This window comes from Protopterus annectens, chromosome 13.part0, assembly GCF_019279795.1.
Source record: "Protopterus annectens isolate FY-2018-M chromosome 13.part0, PAN1.0, whole genome shotgun sequence".
Lineage (NCBI taxonomy): Eukaryota > Metazoa > Chordata > Ceratodontiformes > Protopteridae > Protopterus > Protopterus annectens.
This window is the reverse complement of record NC_056747.1, coordinates 1,352,161,236-1,352,187,978: the sequence shown is the minus strand read 5'-3', so window position 1 is coordinate 1,352,187,978 and position 26,743 is coordinate 1,352,161,236. Positions and strand designations below refer to the sequence as shown.

The window sequence follows — 26,743 nt, the reverse complement described above, 5'->3', positions numbered from 1 at the left end:
GACTACTGTGGCAATGTGATTATCAAAGGAGAGACTACTGTCCACCTGTGTCCCAAGGTCTCTTATCACAATTTCAGTGTTAATTATACTACCGCCTATGTTGTAGTTCATGGGTACAGAGTTTTTACCAAAAGGGATGACAGTGCACTTTTTGGCATTGAGCTTGAGGCCATGGCTTTGACACCAGGCATCTGTTTCAGTGAGGCCCTTTTGTAGGATGTCCACATCATTAGGAGTTTCGTTAGCCAATGACCTTCTATGTTAGCCTGTACTTCAAAGAAGTAGATACCAAACAGGAGAGGACCCATGACTGAACCCTGTGGTACTCCACTTGTCACTGGTCTGAAGTCGGATTTGGAGTCTGCTATTTTCACAGTGTGGGTTCTGTCAGTGAGCCATTTGGCAACCCATCTTGTGACATAGGGATTTATACCTAGTTTAGTGAGTTTATCTATAATTTACTTTACTTTTGGGAATATCTAAGAGACGTACAGGAACCTCTGTTCCTTGTTTTGAGCTCCGGCTTCCCTTTTTCCTTTCTACCTTCATTTTGTTTAGAGGCAGCAGGTCTTTCTAAGGTGTATTTGGTTGGCGGGGCATTATAGAAGGATGAGCTTGAGAGTTCTGGATCCAGTGATCTGGTAGAAGTGGCCGAGACAGATCAAAGTATCTAAACTGAACCTATCAGTTGGGGAAGAATGAATACTGAATGTTATGGTGAGTACATAACTTTTTTGTAGTCCATAAAAGCAAACACTCTTTCAGATTGCTTTACGTGTGAGATTGCATTACAGTGCGGTTTGAAAGTTTGCTCTTACAGCTGTTGTGCAGTTTCAGATTTGGTGTATATAAATTGCAAGGGATGTGGGCGCTGCAGGGGGGCTTGCCACCCTAAAAGAACTCAGTCATTTTAGATTGCAGTGAAATTATCTTGGTTTTCTTATATTCACTCTTTCAAGTGTTCCATGTTCTGTGTAACTTGTGCATGTGTGTTTGTATGTGTACGCATACACTTGTATGAAAATAGTAATTTAGTTGTTAAACTACACTTTAATTGGATACTGATTTGTATGAGTATAAAAATGTCAGAAAATAGATTGACATTTTTCATGATGTTCATCGTGCATACAGCTGCAGTCATAACAGATGGGTTCTCCTGCCGTCAGGCGGGTCCTTGGTCGGCCGAATTCCAAAGTCTAGGTCTGGCGTCGGTTGTCATCGCTTCTTCCCTGACGTCAGAGCGACAGGGGCAAAAAGGAACCAGCCAACGCCATTTTCTTCAGTCTTTCTTGCCGCGCGGTGCCCGAAGCAGAAGCAGTTCGCAAGTGCCGGTCGGCCAGCTCCTGAGATTACGAAAAATTGGAAACCGAAGTCTTCTTAAAAGCGAAGTACCCTGTTGGGGAAACTTTTCTTGCCTCAGACCGATGTCAGACAAAGTTAATAATTGCATTTCTTGTGGGAAGCAAATACCGCATAAGGATTTCCATTCCCTCTGTATACCTTGTTTAGGCCCAGACCACGACGTCTCGGTCTGTCGCTTTTGTGCTACTTTCAACAAACGCACTATTAAGCGTCGGGTGGAGCTCGCCCAGCATTATTTTGGGAAAGCATTTAACTATACTAAGTCATAGGATACTCCGACTCCGGTTAGGTCTAAAAAACGCAAAGACAAGGACCGACACACGAGGTCCGCGGCCTCTACCGACACCACGCCAAAGCCGGCTACACGTGGTCCGGTTCTCAGCGAGGCGCCTATGCAGCCCCTGACTACCGACGACACTTCTTTGGCGGTGTCTCCTGTGCCAGAGGTCGCAGGCTCCTCGGCCCACACCCCGACTACAGATACCGAAGCCACTCTTGGCGTTGAAACTCAGAATGTGGACAGGTCCACCTCCACTCAAGGTGTCTACAGAACTTCCTCTTCTTTCTCCATCAAGGCTTTCACAAAGTCTAAAGCAACCTTGCACTCTAAGAGACCAGCTACACAGGGCCCATCTCCAGGCCCCATGCCTAAGAAACAGATGCTTAAAATGGCTGAGGATTTAATTACTCTTATCAGAGGTTCTCAGCCCCCACCGGACAAAAGGCCCAGAGTGGAGGAAGATTCCCCCTCCTCTGATCAGGGCTCCATTATTTCAGAGCACTCTGATGATCAGGAACATTCTTACTCCCCTTTTGAAGAGTCTGATGCGGAGGAGTCCATCCCTTCTGTCCCCCCCCAGAGGATTACTCATTTGGGGAAACTTTGCATACCTTAAGGGAACACTTCCACTGGGAAGGCCAAGATTATTCTGATTCCAAGAAAAGGCTCAGGGAATTTCTCTTGCTACCTCAGCACAGGCCTCTGGCTATACCTCCTGTCTTGGACATCCTAGATGATGTTTACTCGGAGGCCTGCCTTAACCCGGACTCTCTACCTCCAGCTCCAGTTAAGCCTGACAGGTACTATAGGGTTCCTGACTCACACCAATTTCTATACAAGAGCCATGCTGCTGACCCAGAAACCATCTCACAGGGCCCCAAGGGAGTTAAGGCCTCCATTGCTAAAAATCCATTACCTTCCGAGAGAGACTCCAGATCCTTAGGTGGGGAAAAAAGGTATATACCTCGGCTACCTTATCCATGAGGGCCTTAAACTGTCAGTTTCATATGCTAAAATACCAACAGATGTTCTTCATCTCACATTGCTGCAGTCCTTACACTTGGGTAGTCCGCTGTCCTCGGTCGGCCCGAATATCAAAGTATTAGGCTGACGTCGGTCAAGGCGCTTAAGACTGACATCAGGACGTCAGGGTACAAATGCGCATGACCGACGTCATATCCTTAGTCTTTTTTGCCGCATGGTCCGATGCAGAAGCAGCGTTGCAAGTGCCGTTCGGCGTTCTGAAATTTTTCGAATTCGGAGTTTCAGACCGAGTCAAAGTTGGCTAAGTACCCGTTGGGGAATATTTTAGTTTTTCTTGCCTCAGTGGTTTACCGGATGTCAGAAAAAGTGAATAACTGTATTTCTTGTGGGAAACAGATACCGCATAGAGATTATCATACTTTGTGTATTCCTTGTTTGGGGCCTGAGCACGGCGTTGTTGGGTGTCGCTTTTGTGCTAGGTTCAATAAGCGCACTATTGCGAAGGTTAGATTGTGCCAGGTTGGTCTTTGGGAAGCGGTGCAATTATAAGATGCCGCCGGGTGCTCCGACGCTTCTTCGAAGAAGCGCAAAGACAAGGCAGCTAAACCCAGGCAAGAAGAGTCGTCCGCACGACGCCGGTTCTTTAGAGGCGTCCAGTGGAACCGGTGGTTCCGGAGGCTTCTCTGGAGTCCCAGGGGGAGTCTTTGTTATTGCAGGATGTGGCCTCTCAGGAGGCAGGTCAGGCTGAAGGGGCTTCTCAGGTTACTGTACTCCCCTCCCTTCCTAGGGTGGTTAGGCCCTCTCCTTCTGTTTCTAAAGCTTCTCCCAGAGGCAGGCCAGGTTTAGCTTCTGTTGGTGTCACTCCTAGTTCTTCAGGATCTGTGCCCAAGAAGCACATGCTTAAAATGGCAGAAGATTTAATTACTTTGATTAGAGGTTCTTTGCCCCCTCCAGATAAGAGGCCTAGGGTGGAACCAGAGTTAGGGAGTTTTGAGCAGCCTTCAGATGTTTCAGAGTCTTCGGCTGAAGACTTGCAGGAGTACTCTCCTTATTCTGATTCTGATGCAGATGATTCAACCCCTTCTGCTTCTCCTCCAGAGGATTTTTCGTTTTCTGAGACTCTTCATTCCATGAGGGAACATTTTAAGTGGGAAGGTCAGGACTTCTCTGATTCCAGGAAAAGGCTTAGGGAGTTTTTGCTTTTACCCCAGCATAGGCCTTTGGCTATACCTCCTGTTCTGGATGTTGTGGAAGATGTGTTTGCGGAGGCTTCACTTAATCCTGATTCTTTGCCTCCTGCTCCTGTTAAACCGGATAGGTATTATAGGGTGCCTGAGGCTCATAAATATCTTTATAAGAGTCCTAGGGCGGACCCAGAAACTGTTAGTCAGGGACCTAAGGGTGTCAAGGCCTCTGTTGTAAAAAATCCGGTTCCTCCAGATAAAGAGGCCAGAGCTTTGGATAGATGGGGAAAGAAGGTCTGTACTTCTTCCACCTTAGCTATGAGGGCTTTGAATTGCCAGTTTCACATGTTGAAATATCAGAACTATCTTCTTTCTCAACTGAAGTCTAAGGTAGATGCTCTGGCGGAAGGCATTGAGTGTAAGGAATTACAAGATTTAGTACATGTCTCTGAACAGGTGGGTAAGCATTCTTTACAATGTGGTTTTGATGCTGTACAGGCCTCGTCTAGGGTGGCTGCCACTGGGTCAGTGCTTCGCAGGCACGCCTGGCTGAGGGATCAGAATTTATCTGAACATGTTAAGACAAGGATTTTGGATGCTCCTTTACAGTCTGATGTGTTGTTTGGTTCACCTGTTGAGTCAGTCTTGAAGAAAATGGAAGACAAGGCTAAGTCTATGCAGACTGTTAAAGATTTTTTGCAAGTCCAGCCTCCGAAGTTTAGTAGGAATTGGCCTGCTAAGGGGTGGACATACCCTTCTTATGATTCACAGTCTAGGGGTAGATCTAGACGTGGTAGGGGCAGAGCTCAGAGCTCCTTCAGACCTAGAACAGGGAGTTCTCCTGCACAATCTTCAGGTGAGGGCAGGGGCCAGTCCTTTCGTAAACAGGCCCAATGACCTACCTTTTCAGCTGCCAGATCCTTCTTGCCTGGCAGCACCTTTGGGAGGAAGGTTGGCACTCTTCAGGAAAATTGGACTTTGATTACCCAAGACAGATGGGTATTGGATATCATACACCAAGGTTACAGGTTTTATTTCCATACCTTGCCTCCTTTCAAAGGCATGCCGGACGTTCCTCCTCAGCAAAGACTAGAGGCTCACAAGCAAATTTCTCTGCTGCTCCAATTAGGGGCCATACAACCGGTCCCTCTGCCAGAAGTGGGCCTAGGATTTTATTCTCGCCTGTTCCTAGTACCAAAGAAGGGGAACACGTGGAGACCAATTTTGGATTTATCTATCCTCAACACTTATCTGGACATTCCCAAGTTCAAAATGTTGACGTTACAACAGCTTTTACCTCTGCTGGGCAAAGATCACTGGATGGTGACTCTGGATCTCAAGGAGGCTTACCTTCATGTTCCTATCGGGCTAAGTTGCAGGAAGTATCTGCGTTTCGAGCTGGGACTTCTCATTATCAGTTCTCTGCATTGCCCTTTGGCTTATCTACTGCGCCCAGAGTGTTCACGAAGGTTCTGGCTCCAGTGATTGCTTTCTTCAGGCTAAGAGGAATACAGATCTATCCTTATTTGGACGATTGCCTGATTCTGGCCCAAGGAAAGGACGAACTTCTTCATCATTTACAATATGTGATAGCAGTGCTAAGATGCCTGGGGTATTCTGTGAACGAAATAAAGTCCAGTCTAGTACCCTCTCAGGACATGTGCTTTCTGGGTGTGAGACTGAATACAGCATCCCAGATGGCCTTTTTGACCCCGGACAAACAAAAGAATCTTTCTCTTTACTTCCATCAATTGTCTCATCAGTCCAGGCTGACTGCAAGGACAGTCCTTCAAGCCTTGGGGTTCATGGCATCTTGTATTCTGGTGCTTCCCAATGCCAAACTGCATATGAGGAAGCTACAATGGTATCTCAAAAGTGTATGGACACAGCACTGCCAAGATATGGACACTGTCATTCAGATAATACCTTGCATTCAAAAGGAATTTTTGTGGTGGGCTCAGGAATGTCACCTAAACAAGGGACTCTCTGTGACCCGGCCAGAGGCGAGTCAGATTCCAACGACAGATGCCTCAGACAAAGCTTGGGGAGCTCATCTAAATGGAAAGTGGGTACAAGACACGTGGCCTGCCAGACTTCACCATCTACATATCAACTTGAAGGAGATGTTAGCAGTCCAATTTGCATTAATAGCTTTCAAGGATTTACTTCTTCCAGGGCAGGTGTTGGTTCTAACAGACAACACAACTGTCATGTGGTACATCAACAAGCAAGGGGGAACACATTCGTATCCTCTATGCAGACAAGCAATGATTTTGTGGGAGACTGCTCTCAGTTTACAGCTAAATCTTCAGGCAAGGTTTCTGCCGGGAGCACAGAACTCCTTAGCAGATGTGTTGAGCAGGCAAATTATGGATCCCCACGAGTGGAAATTGGATCCTCATGTATTTCAGAAATTGACAGTGTCATGGGGAACTCCAGACATAGATCTGTTCGCTTCTCCACTAAACTACCAGCTGCCAAAGTTTTGCACAAAAGGTTTCATCCCACAGCTTGGAAAGTGGATGCTCTTTCATTCAATTGGAGCAATCTTCATGTGTATGCCTTTCCACCTCTGCCTCTCCTCCCAAAGATACTCCTGAAGGTCAGACAGGACAAGCCAAAGATGATTTTAATAGCTCCAGATTGGCCTCGACAGCACTGGTACCCATTACTGAGAAGTCTGGTACGGGAGCCTCCATGGCCTTTGCCTTCGATTCCACACCTGCTGTCTCAGGAGAACAGTCATTTACTCAATGTCAAACTTCACTCTCTTCACCTGACAGCCTGGCATATTCTGTTTTAAACCCTGGAGGGTCTCAGCTTCCACAGCAAGTTTTGAATGTTATTTTGGAGGCCAGAAGGCCTAGTACAAGGAAAGTGTACGCAGATAAATGGAAGAGATTTTTATTTTGGAGTACAGCAAAGGAATTTGATGTTTCTAAGCCTAATTTAAGTGTGGCTCTTCAATATCTTACTGAGTTACTGGACAAAGGTTTGTCCTTCTCTTCTATTAAGGTTCATGCTGCAGCAATTTCTGCTCACTATGACTGTGACCCACCATTGTTTTCTCATCCTTTGTTTAAGCAATTCCTTAGAGGGGCAAAGAATATAAGACCCCACGGAGAGCTCCTACTCCTGCTTGGGATCTCAATTTTGTGTTGGAGAAACTCACTCTACAACCTTTTGAGCCTGCAGCTACTGCTGAGTTGAAATATTTATCATGGAAGACTGCTTTTTTGTTGGCCATTACCTCTGCGAGAAGGGTTTCTGAATTACAGGCCCTTATGGCAGTTGAGCCTTTCTTAATTTTCCATAAGGATAGGATATCTTTGCGTACTAATCCTTCCTTTATGCCTAAAGTGGTTTCTAGTGTGGCTTTAAACCAAACTATTCATTTGCCTACTTTTTATGCAAACCCCCAAAATAAAGGGGAAAAGATTTTGCACACTTTGGATATACACAGACAGTTGCGATATTATTTGAGCAGAACTAAAGGGTTCAGGCAGTCTCAGCAGTTGTTTGTTTCTTTTGCTTTGGGTTCTCAGGGCAGACCTGTTTCAAAACAAACTATTTCTAAGTGGATTGGGTTTTGTATTGCTTTCTGTTATTCCCATCATGGCAAGGAGATTCCAGCTGGGATTAGGCCTCATTCCACTAGGGCTACTGCCACTTCTACAGCTTTTTTAAGGGGGGTGGCAACTAAAGATATTTTGGAGGCAGCTACTTGGGGTTCAGTGCATACTTTCTCTAAGCATTACCACCTTCCACTTTACTCTAAATCTAGGGCTGGTTTTGCCACTGCAATTTTACAGGGCATTTTGGCAGCTCCTACTGCTTTATAGTTTTGCCATCCTCCCTTACCTCTGCTTTGGGATTCTACCCATATGTAAGGACTGCAGCAATGTGAGATGAAGAACATAGTACAGTTTTGTACCTACCATAAATGTAGATGTTCGAAGATCCACATTGCTGCAGTCCAATTTACCCTCCCTCCTTCCCCTCTGTAGTTAGAGGCGGTTGTGTGGTTTGGGTTGTACATATTGTGAATATTGTATATATTGTACATATGGTTAGTACAAGGGTGGTTGGTTGTTTTTTGCTGTCTTTTGGTTTTTGACCTTTCTGTTTAGGGTCTTCTGACATCTGGGGCAAGAAAAGACTGAGGATATGACGTCGGTCATGCGCATTTGTACCCTGACGTCCTGATGTCAGTCTTAAGCGCCTTGACCGACATCAGCCTAATACTTTGATATTCGGGCCGACCGAGGACAGCGGACTACCCAAGTGTAAGGACTGCAGCAATGTGGATCTTCGAACATCTACATTTATGGTAGGTACAAAACTGTACTTTTTTGTTATCACAACTGAAAAGTAAAATGTCACAACCTGAACAACCGGACTTGAAGGAGTTGCAGGATTTGATGCATAGTGCAGAACAAGTGGGTAAGAATACCTTACAATGTGGTTTTGATGCTCTAGAGGCCTCATGTAGAGCTGCTGTAACAGGATCAGTCATACGTAGACATGCCTGGCTCAAGGAGCAAACCTTGCCTGATCATGTCAAAGCTAAATTACTAGACGCCCCTCTCCAAAAGGATGTACTATTTGGTGCTAAGGCCGAGGAGGTGTTAAGGAAAATGGAGGAAAAGGCTAAATCAATGCAAACTGTGAAAGAATTTCTACAGGTACAACCCCCACGCTTTAGTAGAAATTGGCCTTCCAAAAACTGGTCCTTTCCTGCTACGGACAGAGCCCAAAGAGGCAGAAACAGGCGCCCGAGGGGCAGAGGACTATCCCATGGATCGTTTAGAGGCAGACGGTGGCAAGCTCCTACACAAAGAGGTGGTGAGGATAACTCGCAATCTTTCAGAAAGCAAACCCAATGACTTTCCCCTTTGCATGCCAACCAAGTCTCAAATGGCAGCCCCCTTAGGAGGAAAGCTGGCATTATTTTCAAAAAATTGGCATATTGTCACCAAGGATAATTAGAGGCTACATATTCCATTTTCACACCCTTCCAAAAATGAGAGGCATGCCAAACTGCCACAAAATCAAAGGGCAGAGGCACAAAGGCAAATTACAGATCTCATAAACATGAAAGCTATTCAAGAGGTGCCTATGCACGAACAAGGTCAAGGGTTTTATTCCAGGCTATTTCTGGTGCCAAGGAAGGGAAAAGATTGGAGACTTATTTTGGACCTATCCATCCTAAACACATTTCTACTAGTACCAAAATTCAAGATGCTCACCCTACACCAACTTCTTCCCATGCTGGGCAAGGAGTCTTGGCTGGTAACATTGGACCTCAAGGAGGCATACCTGCATGGCCCAATCAGACAACATTGCAGAAGGTACCTCAGATTTCTTGCAGGTTCAACCCATTATCAATTCTCTGCATTGCCCTTTGGCTTATCTACTGCGCCCAGAGTTTTCACGAAATGCCTGGCATCAGTAATTGCCTACTGTAGACGTCAAGGAATACAAATATACCCCTATTTGGACGACTGCCTAATCCAAGCGGACAGCAAGCTCATTCTTCTGAAACATCTGGCTTATATAATAATGTTGTTGAACTCTCTGGGATACACAGTCAACAAAAAGAAATCAAAGCTAATATCCTCTCGGAAGATAATTTTCCTGGGTGCCAATTTGGACACAAACACCCAGATGGCCTACCTCATGCCAGAGAAGCAGGGGCATCTAATTCAATACTTCAGAACACTAGCAAATTGCACCAGGCTGACTGCAAGGAAAATCCTGCAGGCTCTGGGATTCATGGCATCTTGCATCTTGCTAATCCCATGTGCAAAGCTGCATATGAGGAAACTACAATGGTACCTGAAAAACATATGGTCTCAACACAGCCACAGTTTGGAAACAATAATACCACTAATTCCATGTCTGCAAAAGGAATTTCTGTGGTGGGCTCAAGCATGTCAAACAAACACAGGCCTTCCATTCAGCAAGCCTCAAGCAAATCAAGTCATCACAACAGACGCCTCGGACTATGCCTGGGGGGCGCACATGACAGATCGGTGCATTCAGGGCAAATGGTCCCAAAAAGAAAAGCACCTTCACATCAATCAAAAAGAAATGCTAGAAGTAATAAATGCTATTATAGCTTTCAAATACCTTCTACAACCAGGTCAACTATTGATAAGAACGGACAACACCAAAGTTATGTGGTACATAAACAAACAGGGAGGAACACATTCTTACCCCCTATGCAGACTGGCCATGTCACTTTGGAACATGGCCTTGGACTTACAAATGGAACTACAAGCACAGTACTTGCCAGGCAAGGAAAACACGCTGGCAGACAACCTAAGCAGGAATATGACAGATCCACACGAATGGAAATTGCATCCAAAAGTTTTTACAGAGATAATCCAAGAATGGAGAAGGCCAGACATAGATCTCTTTGCCTCCCACAAAAATCATCAATTGACAAATTTCTGCTCAAGGACCTTCCATCCAAAAGCCTGGAGAGTAGACGCCCTCTCTTTCAGTTGGACATCTATGACCGCTTATGCCTTCTCACCTCTTCCTCTGCTACCCAAAGTTCTATTGAAGACCAGAGCAGGCAGGCCAGAGATGATTCTCATTGCTCCGGACTGGCCAAGGCAACACTGGTACCCACTCCTGAGGAGCCTGACACATTCACCACCATGGACCCTGCCTCTAATGCCTCTTCTTCTGACTCAGCACAGCTTCAAAACTCTTCACAGCCAGCTAAAGACACTCAATCTGGCCGCATGGAAGATTCCTTAGCATCACAACAGGCTCTACTCTCCAAGGAGGTGCAGGATGTCATTTTGGAGGCCAGAAGGCCATCAACTAGAAAAGCTTACTCCGCAAAATGGAAACGTTTTTGTGTCTGGAATGAGAAAAAGGGCCAGGACCCTGGAAAACTGAATTTACCTCAAATGCTACAATATTTGGCTGAACTGCTAAGCAGTGGACTTTCTTTCTCCTCCATCAAAATCCATGCCTCAGCCATTTCTGCAGAATACAACAGTGATCCTCCTTTATTCTCTCACCCTCTCTTAAGACAGTTCCTCAGAGGGGCTAAGAATTTAAGACCTCCAAGGAAACAACCAATACCTGCTTGGGATTTTAATTACATTCTGGAAAAACTAACCTTGCCTCCCCTTGAGCCAGCTACCTCATCAGATTTGCAATATTTGTCCTGGAAAACAGCTTTCCTTCTGGCTATCACTTCAGCTCGTAGAGTTTCAGAACTACAGGCTCTCATGGCTGTACAGCCTTTTATCATCCATCAGGACAGAGTTTCCTTACGAACCAACCCATCCTTTATGCCTAAAGTGGTATCCAGGGTAGCTTTAAATCAGGCCATACATTTACCTACTTTTTATCCTAATCCTCAAAACAAATGTGAGAGATTACTGCATTCCTTTGACATCCACAGACAACTGCGTTACTATTTGAATAGAACAAAGCCTTTCAGAAAATCAGAACAGCTCTTTGTGGCCTATGCGGTAGGAGCTCAAGGAAAGCCAATTTCCAAACAGACAATCTCAAAATGGATAGCCCACTGCATACGTTTTTGCTATTCCTTTCATGGCAAAACTTACCAACAGGCATTAGAACTCATTCCACCAGGGCCACAGCCACCTCTGCAGCCTTCCTCAGAGGAGTTCCTACCAAGGATATTTTGGAAGCAACCACTTGGAGTTCTGTGCATACCTTCTCCAAGCACTACAACCTACCATTATACTCCAAATCTAGAGCAGGCTTTGCCACTGCAGTCTTGCAGGGCATTTTGGCTCCTCCTAGTTCCACCTAGTGCCTACCACCCCTTTCTTAGCTTTGGGATTCTACCCATCTGTTATGACTGCAGCTGTATGCAAGATGAACATAGTACAGTTTTGTACCTACCATAAATGTAGATGTTCGAGTGCTAATACAGCTGCAGTCCAGGTTCCTCCCTCCTTCCCCTCTTGGGACAGGCCTATAGGCTAACACATCCTCATACTACTTGATTGGGGTATTCATTTATGATGTATTTGCTTGCAACTTCTGTATTTTGATTATATTGCACTGCATTATTACACAAATTTATGTATTGCCTTCCTTCTGGGGGCACCTGACATCTGGGGCAAGAAAAACTGAAGAAAATGGCGTTGGCTGGTTCCTTTATACCCCTGTCGCTCTGACGTCAGGGAAGAAGCGACGACAACCGACGCCGGACCTAGACTTTGGAATTCGGCCGACCGAGGACCCGCCTGACGGCAGCAGAACCCATCTGTTATGACTGCAGCTGTATTAGCACTCGAACATCTACATTTATGGTAGGTACAAAACTGTACTTTCTTTGAGTTTAGAAGTAAATCCACTGTCAGCGCACTGCATTTGTTTTGCTTTGTTTATTCCATGACTTGTATGGTGTCAGTAGAGACTGCATGCCTAACAATGTACTGGTTGGGTACAAGCCTGTTAGCTCTGTTGCCTGGAAAATGACAGCATTGTTGCATCTTTGCCTTCAGTAGCTGTGTAGGGGTACGATTTATTTTCAGGATCTGTGTGTACCATGCTCCGAAAAATGAAAGCATTGATGTCTTATTTTCCTTTTTGTCTTTTAGGGTGTGCTGCTTTATGGTCCCCCTGGAACAGGAAAAACGCTGTTAGCCAGAGCTGTTGCCCATCACACAGACTGCACCTTCATCAGGGTATCTGGCTCGGAGCTTGTGCAGAAATTCATTGGAGAAGGTAAAACAAAAGTATATTTTTACTGACATATTTTAGCTGTTTCTTAAAACACTTTTTTTCTAACTTTAGAACTGCAACCTGTAGTCCTTAATATTTTTATTGCCATTCTCAGCTTTTTGTGTTGAACTTTAGCAGTTTCATACTGGTGATATTTTGTAAAGTCTGAGTTTCTGATAGGGAAGCCAGTACTGTTGTATTCACTACCTTATTTTGGTTATTTACTCAGTGTGCTTTCATAACATTAGAATCTCTACTTTTAATTGAAATTCATGGTTGTGGAAGAAATATTGCAGGCAAAGATGTAAGCATGTTGAGTTGAGGACGAGCCAAAAGCCCCAAACATTGTTATAAATTAAAACACAAGAATTTTTCTGCAGTAGTGGACAGACCCATACCTGATATGTATGGCAGCTATAATCACTGCTTAGGATGTAATTATTACCGTCAGCGCCTTGCATACTGTATATCACTGCTTCGGATGTAATTATTACTGTCAGAGCCTTGCATACTGTATATCACTGCTTCGGATGTAATTATTACCGTCAGAGCCTTGCATACTGTATATCACGTCAGAGCCTTGCATACTGTGTATCACTGTTTCGGATGTAATTATTACCGTCAGAGCCTTGCATACTGTATTACCCTCCCAAATATGGTCAGCTAATCTTTCGCTACTTTCCATTTGTCTGCCAGTGCAATGCCTATGTGTCATTTCAAGGACAATGTCCTTGACCTCAGAGTTGATTTTTAGGTGTAGGTGATGCATTTCTTTATGATTGTGGATAAAGGCATGTCTTTGTTGGAATGACAGAGCAATAGCCACTTGGATTGGAGCCACTTGTTATAGGTAGAGCACAGGGTCATTCTATAGATCAGCAGTCACTAGGAAGGATGCTGTGTGCTCAGTGGACTGTTTGTTTTGCCTTTTTTATTCCATGGCTTATATGGTGTCAGTAGAGACTGTACAGCCTGTCTGCTGTGTGCCTGGAAAATGACAGGACTTTTGCAATAAAAATATAACATGCAGTGTTATTTTGTCACTTGGTTGTTTTCGTGTCTTTCTGCTTTTCCCGGTTAGGGGTCGCCACAGCGGAACTCCGGTCCGCTAATGATTGGCAGTAGATTTTTACGTGCCGAGTTGCCAGCTCTGATGCACAACCTTCAACGAAGGTACGCCCATTCACGCATGTCTCCACACAGAAGACGCTCTAGCTGAGAATCGAACAGGACAATGTCTTACTGTGAGGTGACAACGCTACCGCAGCACCACCACCGCAGTATGAAATTCAACCTTCTCCCAAATTGAATTTTTGTAACCTATACTTTGTGTACATTTTAAAAAAATGTTAGAAATATCAGTGTTAATGGTGGTGTACTTTTTCTTGCTCCTTTCCTCCTCTGACCATCAGGCTTATCCCCTGCAGTTGCTCTATTGACATAAAGTCCCCCTTGCATGAGAGCTATGCAGCTTGTTTTTTCTCTGGGAGCATGCATTGAGCAGGCAGGGAGTGTTACTGTCTTCTTTGAGGAGAACCATGGTTTTCTCTTTAATGCACCACCTTTCTTGCACCTGTTCATCTGCGTCCTACAAGTTGGCTTGCAGTAGAACTTGGTGATGATCATTCATGTTTCCAGCTAATGTGTTCATGCCACCTTGTAGACAGGCACCCCCATATGATCCCTGGTTCCCACTGGAGATTCTACCACAGAGTGTGTACCCCAGCCCATGCCCTTCCCCTCCCTGTAGGGAAACATCCAGGCTTGAATTACATCATTCCTCTTCTGCCCATGCCTGCTCCAGCAGGGGCCCAAATAATGAATTACATCATTCCTCTTCTGCCCATGCCTGCTCCAGCAGGGGCCCAAATAATGAATTACATCATTCCTCTTCTGCCCATGCCTGCTCCAGCAGGGGCCCAAATAATGAATTACATCATTCCTCTTCTGCCCGTGCCTGCTCCAGCAGGTGCCCAAATAATGAATTACATCATTCCTCTTCTGCCCATGCCTGCTCCAGCAGGTGCCCAAATAATGAATTACATCATTCCTCTTCTGCCCATGCCTGCTCCAGCAGGTGCCCAAATAATGAATTACATCATTCCTCTGCTCCCCATGCCTGCTCCAGCAGGGGCCCAAATAATGAATTACATCATTCCTCTTCTGCCCATGCCTGCTCCAGCAGGTGCCCAAATAATGAATTACATCATTCCTCTTCTGCCCATGCCTGCTCCAGCAGGTGCCCAAATAATGAATTACATCATTCCTCTTCTGCCCATGCCTGCTCCAGCAGGTGCCCAAATAATGAATTACATCATTCCTCTTCTGCCCATGCCTGCTCCAGCAGGTGCCCAAATAATGAATTACATCATTCCTCTTCTGCCCATGCCTGCTCCAGCAGGTGCCCAAATAATGAATTACATCATTCCTCTTCTGCCCATGCCTGCTCCAGCAGGGGCCCAAATAATGAATTACATCATTCCTCTTCTGCCCATGCCTGCTCCAGCAGGTGCCCAAATAATGAATTACATCATTCCTCTTCTGCCCATGCCTGCTCCAGCAGGTGCCCAAATAATGAATTACATCATTCCTCTTCTGCCCATGCCTGCTCCAGCAGGTGCCCAAATAATGAATTACATCATTCCTCTGCTCCCCATGCCTGCTCCAGCAGGGGCCCAAATAATGAATTACATCATTCCTCTGCTCCCCATGCCTGCTCCAGCAGGGGCCCAAATAATGAATTACATCATTCCTCTGCTCCCCATGCCTGCTCCAGCAGGGGCCCAAATAATGAATTACATCATTCCTCTTCTGCCCATGCCTGCTCCAGCAGGTGCCCAAATAATGAATTACATCATTCCTCTTCTGCCCATGCCTGCTCCAGCAGGGGCCCAAATAATGAATTACATCATTCCTCTTCTGCCCATGCCTGCTCCAGCAGGGGCCCAAATAATGAATTACATCATTCCTCTGCTCCCCATGCCTGCTCCAGCAGGGGCCCAAATAATGAATTACATCATTCCTCTGCTCCCCATGCCTGCTCCAGCAGGTGCCCAAATAATGAATTACATAATTCCTATTCTGCCCGTGCCTGCTCCAGCATCTGCCCAAATAATGAATTACATCATTCCTCTTCTCCCCATGCCTGCTCCAGCAGGTGCCCAAATAATGAATTACATCATTCCTCTTCTGCCCATGCCTGCTCCAGCAGGTGCCCAAATAATGAATTACATCATTCCTCTGCTCCCCATGCCTGCTCCAGCAGGGGCCCAAATAATGAATTACATCATTCCTCTGCTCCCCATGCCTGCTCCAGCAGGTGCCCAAATAATGAATTACATCATTCCTCTTCTGCCCATGCCTGCTCCAGCAGGTGCCCAAATAATGAATTACATCATTCCTCTGCTCCCCATGCCTGCTCCAGCAGGTGCCCAAATAATGAATTACATCATTCCTCTTCTGCCCGTGCCTGCTCCAGCAGGGGCCCAAATAATGAATTACATCATTCCTCTTCTGCCCATGCCTGCTCCAGCAGGTGCCCAAATAATGAATTACATCATTCCTCTTCTGCCCATGCCTGCTCCAGCAGAGGCCCAAATAATGAAATACATCATTCCTCTTCTGCCCATGCCTGCTCCAGCAGGTGCCCAAATAATGGCCAGAACTGTAACCTTGTTTGGCACCGGAGCCTGGCCATAAGCACTGTTTGCAGAGTGGAAACATCTTGGTGTATGCCAAACTACAGTGACATAATAGATGAAGGAAGGTCTTCCTTTTTAAGTACCACAACTTCCATTGCTGCAACAGATAAATCCCCTTCCTGTAGTGTGTGGAACATTAGCACATTCCCATCTGTTTCATGTACTGGGTGTAGTAGTAACAGCCTTGATGGCTGCTGCCCCAGCATCTGTTTCCGGTACTGGGTGTAGTGGTAACGGCCTTGATGGCTGCTGCCCCAGAATGTGATTCTTTTTTGTGAAATGTAAGTGTTGCTACTCCAGCTTGTCGTTAGTTTGTCGCCATCTTGTTTTTAATTTATGGAGTTGTTTATGAGCCGTAGATGTTATGCCTGCTGAATGTGGACATAGTCATAACTGATTTGTTTTATACTTGGCTTTTGTTCAAAACATCATTCTGTTAAGTTTTATTTCATACTAAACTATGCTCTTCCAGCTGAAAACTACTCCGTACAGCAGACAGTAAAGTGATAGGCCTTTAAACATTATGGACTAGGAAAGAGTGTAGCAGATGTTTAAATTAATTGAAGACTGTGTTGAGATGGGGGGCTGAAGAGTTGAGCCATAACAAGGAAGTTTTCACAGGGAGATCAGCCCTCTTCAGCCTAGACTGAGGCATTAGATTTTAATTGGTGTTTTGATGAAAGTTAGATAAGCAGGTGCCACAAATTGCAGTTTCTAGGTCACTTTTTTACACCCTTGTACTGCAAATTTAAGTGGACTGCGGGTACAGAATGAAAATTCATTTCACCTGTGCTGTGAAACTTACTTTATCTGGTTATTTATTTGGGAATTCTTAGGTGCTCGAATGGTCCGTGAGCTGTTTGTCATGGCTAGAGAACATGCTCCTTCCATTATTTTCATGGATGAGATAGACTCCATTGGCTCTTCACGACTAGAAGGTGGTTCGGGAGGAGACAGCGAGGTTCAGCGCACTATGCTTGAACTGCTGAACCAACTAGATGGCTTTGAAGCAACAAAAAATATTAAGGTGAGTCACCGTGTTTTTTTCCCCATGTCTGCAGAAGTAGATTGTTTATGCAGTGCCGTGAAACCAGTTAATGCACCAAAAGATAATATTAGCATGGAAGTTGTGGGTGTTCTTCACCTCCCCACCTCAACCATCTCGCTCTCTGTCTCTCACTCGCACGCACACACACACACACACACACTTAGCGCACACACTTCAAGGCACACACACAGCACACTCAGCACAAGGCTACAAGACACACTTCACACACTTTCCAGGCGCACACACTTGGCACACACTACACAAGACACACTGCCGCTACACACAAGACACACTCAGCACACACTGCTACAGCAGACACACACTCGCCACACACACTCGCAGCGCACACACACACTTCGACACACACAGACATCTATAAATAGCCATGTTAAATTTAACAGGTATAGATTGGGAGAGGATATAGTACTTTACCTGTAGAGTTGTATCAGGAAGAAGGCATGCAGTAATCTTAGTTTGTTTTTTCTTGTAAGTGAAGTGTAAGGTTAATAGAACACTGCATTTTATTTTTCTTCTGGGCATTTTGTCAGTACCCTGTGTGATGATTTGAGGTATTGCCAGCTTTGTCAGGAGAAGCAGGGCAGTGGATGTGTAACATATGCCAGCATAGCTAGCTGGACTTCTGTAAAGAATTGTCATATGTATATCAGACTGATTTGTACAGGTGCTTGCATTAAAATGTATTTGTAAACTGCTGGTCTTTAAAAGTGTACCAACAATGGTCCTGCTGGACAGAAGAAATACACCTGCATGTCAGACTGTATTGTAACTATTGAAATTAATATATTGTAACAGAGAATACTGGAAGAGAAGAGGTTAATCTCAGTCCTGTTAACTTTGAAAAATAGTCTGAAATTAAATTACTTGGTTTAGGCCATAAAGATTGTATCTTACAGTTCTGATTGCAGCTAGAGAAAAATTGTCTGTGAAAACCAGGAGTAGGAATCCTACTGTATTGTCCTTGGAGGTGAACTAATTGATGATCATAGTGTTTCACTGTTGCAGTCATTACACTTGGTTATCCTGCTGGCAGGCTACCCGCGGTCGGCCAGAGTTCCAAAGTCTAGGTCCGACGTCGGTTGCTGTCGTCTTTTCCCTGACGTCAGTGCGCCAGGGGTATAAAAGACGCAACCAACGCCATTTTCTCCAGTCTTTCTTGCCACGCGGTTCCTGAAGCAAAAGCAGTTCGCAAGTGCCGGTCGGCCGTCTCCTGAGATTTTCGAAATCGTGTTTCAGAACCGAAGCCTTCAATAAAGCTAAGTACCCCATTGGGGAAACTTTTTCTTGCTCCAGACCGATGTCAGTAAAAGTTAATAAATGTATTTCTTGTGGGAAGCAAATACCTCATAAGGACTTTCACTCTTACTGTATTCCTTGCCTAGGCCCTGACCACGACGTTACTAGTTGTCGGTTTTGTGCTAGTTTCAACAAACGCACTATTAAACATCGGTTTGATTTTGCTTTACATTATTTTGGCCGAAGGTTTAACTACATAATGCCGTCGGAGCAACCGACGACCGGAATTTATAAAAAAGACAAAGAAAAGGACAGGCATCCGAGGTCCAAAACCGACGACGAAGCCTCTTCTAGGCCAGTCGCCGGTTCTCAGTGAGGTGCTTTCGCAGCCCCTGACACCCGCTACCTCAGAGCCACAGGCTGTATTTGACAGCCACGTGGAGACACCAAGGCCTGTGGAAACTCAAGGTATTGGGCCTGCAGAAACTATTCCCTCAGATGGGTCCGGAGCCGCTGAGCAGGCATCGGCTTCTGAGGGTGTTTTCAGACCTTCACAGCTTACTATTAAGTCCACTACAGCAGCCAAGGCAAAGTCAAAAACACCATTAAAGACAAGGAAACAAGTACAGCATTCTCCTGGACAGTCATCCATGCCAAAGAAACAGAAGCTTAAAATGGCCGAAGACCTAATTACTTTGATCAGGGGTTCCCACCCCCCTCCTGACAAAAGGCCTAGGCAAGACACTGACTATGATTCCTCTGACCAGGATGTTCATCGTGTCACCCTGTTGCAGTCATCACACTTGGGTTATCCTGCCGTCAGGCGGTCCCGCATTCGGTCCGAGTTCCAATGTCTTGGTCCGGCATCGGTTGCTGTCGCGTCTTCCCTGACGTCAGTGCGCTAGGGGTATATGAGGCATCCGATGCCATTTTCTTCAGTCTTTCTTGCCGCGCGGTGCCCGAAGCAGAAGCAGTTCACAAGTGCCGGTCGGCCGACACCTGAGATTTTCGATTCTAATTTCAGTACGAAGTCTTCAATAAAGCTAAGTACCCTGTTGGGGAACCTTTTCTTGCCTCAGTCCGATGTCAGAAAAAGTTAACAATTGTATTTCTTGTGGGAAGCAAATACCTCATAAGGACTTCCATTCCTATTGTATTCCTTGCCTAGGCCCAGACCACGATGTCACAGGTTGTCTGTTTTGTGCTAGGTTTAATAAACGAACTATTAAACGCAATTTTGACTTCGCACAACATTACTTTGGTAGGAAATTTAATTATATCATGCCGTCAGAGCAGCCGACAACCGGCATGCATAAAAAACGCAAGGATAAGGACAGGCAGCCTAGGAACAAGCCAGACTCTGAGGCCTCTGCTGGGCCTGTCGCCGGTTCTCCAGTTTTCAGTGAGGCGCCTATTCAGCCCCTGACGACCGCAGAACTGGAACCCCAGACAGCTGCGGATTCTCAAGCGGAGTCTATTAGGCCGACGCAGACATCTTCATTAGGCCCTTCCAACACCGGAGCAGCAGTAGACCCCGGTGCAGTGGAAACACCTTCGGTTGCAGAAGGTGTCTTCAGCCCGACTACACTCACCATTAAATCTTATGCTAAGCTTAAAACTCCTTTAAAACCAAAGAAGACTGTCTACAGTTCAAGACCCCATGCCTAAGAAACAGATGCTTAAGATGGCTGAAGATTTGATTACCCTAATCAGGGGTTCCCATCCACCTCCTGATAAAAGACCAAGACAAGAGGAGGATTATGCTTCCTCTGACAAGGTTTCAATTTCCTCAGATTCTTCTGAGGAACAGGATTGCACTTTTCCACCTTATGAGGATTCTGATGCGGAAGACTCTATTCCCTCAGCATCTCCCCCTGAAGACTACTCCTTTGGGGGAAACTTTACATACCATGAGGGAACACTTCCACTGGGAAGGCCAGGACTACTCTGATTCTAAGAAAAGGCTCCGAGAGTTCCTTTTACTACCCCAGCACCAGACCTCTTGCTATCCCTCCAGTTTTAGATATTGTGGATGATGTTTACTTGAGTCTAGTCTAAATCCAGACTCTACCTCCTGCTCCAGCCAAACCAGACAGATACTACAGAGTACCGGACTCGCACAAATTCCTTTATAAAAGCCCTGTGGCTGACCCAGAAACAAATTTCCCAGGGTCCTAAGGGAGCTAAAGCTTCTGTGGCTAAAAATCCTGTGCCCTCTGAAAGGGATTCCAGAGCACTAGATAGATGGGGAAAGAAAATATACACCTCAGCAACTCTGGCTATGAGAGCATTAAATTGTCATTTTCACATGCTGAAATATCAGCAATTCCTAATGTCTCAATTAAAACAAAAAAAATGAGCACACATACTGAACAGTCTGAATTCAAGGAAATGCAGGATCTGTTGCATGCAGCTGAACAGGTGGGCAAACATACTTTACAATGCGGATTTGATTCATTGGAAGCTTCCTGTAGAGCAGCTGTTGCTGTCTCTGTCATACGTAGACATGCTTGGTTAAAAGAACAAACCCTTCCTGATCATGTTAAAGCAAAATTATTGGATGCACCTTTACAGTGGGATATATTATTTGGTGTCAAAGCAGAAGAGGTTTTAAAGAAAATAGAGGACAAGTCAAAGTCTATGCAGACGGTCAAGGATTTTTTGCAGGTACAACCCCCTCGTTTCAGCAGAAATTGGCCAACGGAAACTGGTCCTTTCCAGCTTCTGACAGATCACAGAGGGGCAAATACAGACGCCCAAGGGACAGAGGTCAGTCACAAGGCCCTTACAAACCTTGCCAATGGGGTACTGCTACCCAGAAAGGAGGAGAAGACAGGCCCCAAGCTAGCAGAAGACAAGCACAATGACTCAACCCTCAAACTACCAAGCAAATCTCTCCTGGCAGCTCCCTTGGGAGGAAAATTAGCATTTTTTGCAGACAACTGGCACATCATCACAAAAGACAAATGGGTCCTAAGCATTGTCTCTCAAGGATACAGATTCCACTTTCATACCTTACCAAGGATAAAACGAATGCCAAACCTGCCACCAAATCAATGGGCAGAGGCACAAAAACAAATTACAGCTCTCATGGACATGAGAGCCATTCAACAGGTACCTACACGAGAGCCATTCAACAGGTACCTACACAGGAGCAAGGACAAGGATTTTACTCGACTCTTTCTAGTCCCAAGAAAGGGCAAAGCATGGAGACCCATTCTGGATCTTTCAATTCTGAACACCTATCTACAAGTACCAAAATTCAAGATGCTAACACTACTGCAGCTTCTTCCCATGCTGTGCAAGAATGCTTGGCTAGTAACGTTGGACCTCAAGGAGGCATACCTGCATGTCCCTATCAGACAAAATTGCAGAAGATACCTCTGCTTCATTGCAGGTTCAACGCATTATCAATTCTCTGCACTGCCCTTTGGCTTATCTACTGCGCCCAGGGTCTTCACAAAATGCCTGGCACCAGTAATTGCATACTGCAGACAAAGAGGAATTCAGATATACCCATACCTGGACGACTGCCTTATTCAAGCAGAAAGCAAGGACATTCTTTTAAAGCATCTGGCATTTGTCAAACACCTTCTAAGTTGCCTACGGTACACAGTAAATGAAAAGAAATAAAAACTAGTGCCCTCACAAAACATAATATTCCAGGGTGCCAGCTTGAGTACAATGGCCCAGATGGCTTATCTCACGCCAAACAAGCAACAACAGCTGACTCAATATTTCAAAATAATGGCAACAAAGACCCAGCTCCCTGCAAGAAAAATTCTGCAGGCCTTGGGCTTCATGGCATCTTGCATACTACTAATACCATTTGCAAAACTGCATATGAGGAAATTACAATGGTACCTGAAAAGCGTATGGACTCAGCACAGCCACAGCTTGGAAACAATGATGCCACTCATTCCCTGCCTTCAACAGGTGTTTCTATGGTGGGCACAGGCATGTCACCTCAACAAGGGTCAGCCTTTCACCTTACCCACAGCCAGGCAAAATGTGACAACAGATGCATCGGACTATGCCTGGGGAGCACACATGGCATTCAGGGCAAATGGACTACAGATCAGAGGCATCTGCATATCAATCAAAAAGAAATGCTAGCAGTACAGAATGCCCTAACAGCTTTCAAGGACCTCTTACACCCAGGACAACTAATAATAAAGACGGACAATACCACAGTAATGTGGTACATAAACAAGCAAGGGGGCACGCATTCCTACCCTCTATGCAGGCAAGCAATGACCTTGTGGAACACTGCACTGTCTTACCAGGTTCAGTTACAAGCACAATTCCTGCCAGGAAAGAAAAACACATTGGCAGACGACCTAAGCAGAAACATCATGGATCCACACGAGTGGAAACTAGATCCACAATGGGGACGCCCAGCATAGAACTGTTTGCAAGCCCCCAAAACTACCAACTTCAAAAATTTTGCACAAGGACATTCCATCCACAAGCTTGAAAAGTGGACGCCCTCTCATTCAGTTGGAAAACATTAACAGTGCATGCCTTTCCTCCACTGCCTCTTCTAGCAAAGGTAATGCTGAAAGTCAGATTAGAGAGGCCACAAATGATACTCATTGCACCAGACTGGCCACGCCAGCATTGGTATCCAATTCTAAGGAACATGGCCCACGGCCCACCATGGATTTTACCACAAATTCCTCACCTGCTGACCCAGCGAGACAATCAGATTCTACACAGCCAGCTCAAGACTTTAAACCTGGCTGCATGGCAAATTACCTAAACAGCCAGGTAAATCCACAAAACAAAAAAGGCGGGAAGGCTCCCGAAACAAAACTCCTTTATTCACAATTAAATGGTGAGCACTTTCACCAGCCAAAATTCGCCAGCTTCTTCAGACCAAATTCAAAGATATTCAAAAAAAACCCCAGTTGTTATATATACACAATTAAGTACTTAATAAATGTACTAATTAATTAACAACCATAAAACTTATTCAATTAAGACTTTTCTTAAAAAGACATTATTTAAACACCCAACCTTTTAAGCCGAGTTTTTAACATAGGGTACATATAATGCAAGCTGAATACAAGGTGCAAATCAAATTATATCATATTATGCTACACCCAAGTTGTCCAAACTTAAAAATACAAAATACTATATAAAAAATAATTATTTATATAAAATCATTAATATAACTTAATGAATAATAAATAATATCCAATTTCCATATGTATACCCTTAAAATAACCTTCCTACCCCTAACCATTTACGTAGCTTTTACTACTAAACAATTAAATGCCTTCTTAAAAAGAAAGCCCTTAATAGATGAATTTATAGTAGGCAAAAGTTTTTTAATCTGAATAATTTCAGCTCATTACAACACGGATCCTCCTTTATTCTCACATCCACTCCTAAGACAGTACCTCAGAGGGGCTAAGAACATAAGACCGCCAAGGAGAGCACCAACACCTACTTGGGATCTCAACTTTGTCTTGGAAAAGCTTACACTGCCGCCCTTTGAACCAGCTTTTTCAGCTGATTTAAAATTTCTTTCATGGAAAACTGCCCTGCTACTAGCAATAACCTCAGCTAGAAGAGTCTCAGAGCTACAGGCACTAATGGCAGTGGAGCCTTTCATCATTTTTCATCAAGACAGAGTCTCTCTACGAACTAACCCTTCCTTTATGCCAAAGGTGGTATCCAGTGTGGCTCTAAACCAAACCATTCATTTGCCCACCTTTTTCCCAAATCCCCAGAACAAAGGAGAAAGACTCCTGCGCTCTTTGGACATTCACAGGCAATTGCGTTACTACTTGGATAAAACTAAGGCTTTCAGAAAATCTGACCAACTCTTTTTTTGTAGCCTATGCTACAGGATCACAAGGAAAAGCTATCTCAAAACAGACCATTTCTAAATGGATAGGGCATTGCATACGTTTCTGCTACACGCATCATGGGAAACCGGTACCTGCTAACATTAGGTCCCACTCCACCAGGGCTACAGCTACATCAGCAGCCTTTCTCAATGGAGTGCCAACCAAGGATATTCTGGAAGCTGCAACTTGGAGTTCAGTGCACACCTTCACCAAACACTATCACTTACCTCTATATTCTAAGACTAGAGCTGGTTTTGCCACTACAGTTTTGCAAGGCCTACTAGCTTATTCTAACCCTGTTTAACTCCACCTCCCATCCTTAGCTTTGGGATTCAACCCAAGTGTGATGACTGCAGCAGGGTAACACGATGAACATAGTACTGTTTTGTACCTACCATAAATGTAGATGTTCGAGTGTTCACCCTGCTGCAGTCCAGGTTACCCTCCCTCCATCCCCTCTGAACTAGCTAAACTTATCTATACCACACTATCCTATACAACCTGTGTGGTGTATTTGCTTGTGCTAAAGGTATTTTATTTTTATCTAGCTATATATATATATTTTGCCTACCTATTGGGGGCACCTGACATCTGGGGCAAGAAAAACTGAAGAAAATGGCGTTGGATGCCTCTTATATACCCCTGGCGCACTGACGTCAGGGAAGAAGTGACAGCAACCGACGTCGGACCAAGACTTTGGAACTCGGGCCGACTGCGGGACCGCCTGATGGCAGGATAACCCAAGTGTGATGACTGCAGCAGGGTGAACACTCGAACATCTACATTTATGGTAGTTACAAAACTGTACTTTTCTATTTCCTCTGATTCCTCTTCTGATCAGGGATATTCTCTCCCTCCCTATGAGGACTCTGATGCAGAAGAGTCTATACCTTCAGCCTCTCCACTTGAGGATTATTCTTTTGGGGAAACCCTGCACACCATGAGGGAGCATTTCCATTTGGAGAGCCAGGATTACTCAGAATCCAAGAAAAGGCTCAGAGACTTTATTGCCTCAGCACAGGCCCCTGGCTATTCCCCCTGTGCTTGATATTGTTGATGATGTTTTCTCTGAATCCAGTCTGTCTCCTGATTCCTTACCCCCTGCACCAGTCAAGCCAGACAGGTACTACAGGGTCTCTGACTCTCATAAATTTCTTTACAAAAACCTTGCTGCAGACCCAGAAACAATTTCTCAGGGTCCTAAAGGGGATAAGGCTTCCACTGCTAAAAATCCTGTCCCCTCGGATAGGGATTCCAGAGCTCTGGATAGATGGGGAAAAAAAGTTTACACTTCTGCTACTTTAGCTGTAAGGGCTTTAAATTGCCAGTTTCACATGCTTAAATATCAACAGTACCTCATGTCCTTGTTAAAACAGAAAATGGTTACAAACTCAGAAAGTCCTGACAGTAAGGAAATGCAGGATTTATTGCATGCAGCTGAACAAGTGGGAAAGCATACTCTACAATGTGGTTTTGATTCATTAGAGGCTTCTTGTAGAGCCGCAGTTACAGGCTCGGTCATTCGAAGGCATGCTTGGTTGAAAGAACAAAGTTTACCTGAACATGCTAAAGTAAAATTATTGGATGCTCCACTACAGCATGATACTTTGTTTGGTGTTAAGGCAGAAGAGGTGTTAAAGCAAATGGAGGATAAAGCAAAATCAATGCAGACAGTAAAGGATTTCTTACAGGTTCAACCACCTAGGTTTAGCAGAAACTGGCCTTCAAAAAATTGGTCCTTTCCGGTGTCAGACAGGCCACAAAGAGGTAGATACAGACACCGATCTCAGCCCCAAGGCTCCTACAGACCTAAACAATGGGCTGCTTCAGCCCCCAAAGGAGGAGAAGACAAATCACAACCTTATAGGAAACAGTCCCAATAACTTCCTTCTACAAATGCCAAGCACATACCTTTTGGCAGCACCCCTAGGGGGAAAGCTAGCATTGGCAAATAATCACTCAGGACAAATGGGTACTAAATATTGTTTCTCAGGGTTACAGGTTCCACTTTCACACCCTTCCAAAATCAAAAGGTATGCCGGACCTGCCACAAAACCAATGGGCAGAGGCACAAAAACAAATTGCTGCTCTCATGGACATGGGAGCTATTCAAAGAGTACCACAGCAAGAACAGGGACAAGGATTTTACTCAAAAGACTTTTTCTAGTACCCAGAAAGGACAAAACCTGGAGGCCAATACTGGACTTGTCAATCCTAAATACTTTCCTGGATGTTCCAAAATTCAAAATGTTAACACTACAGCAACTTCTACCCATGCTGGGCAAGAAGGCTTGTCTAGTTACTTTGGACCACAAGGAGGCATACCTGCATGCCCCAATCAGACA

At 44.9% G+C, this 26,743-nt stretch overlaps 1 protein-coding gene across 1 annotated transcript in view; it reads left to right on the top strand.

The window, feature by feature from the left end:
• PSMC5 (proteasome 26S subunit, ATPase 5) overlaps window positions 1-26,743 on the top strand; it is a 468,796-nt gene that overhangs the window by 246,559 nt on the left and 195,494 nt on the right. Inside the window, exons 7-8 of the mRNA XM_044055381.1 lie at window positions 12,414-12,540; window positions 17,075-17,265. Of these exons, the coding sequence (XP_043911316.1) occupies window positions 12,414-12,540; window positions 17,075-17,265 (318 nt within the window). The remainder of the gene's footprint in view (window positions 1-12,413; window positions 12,541-17,074; window positions 17,266-26,743) is intronic.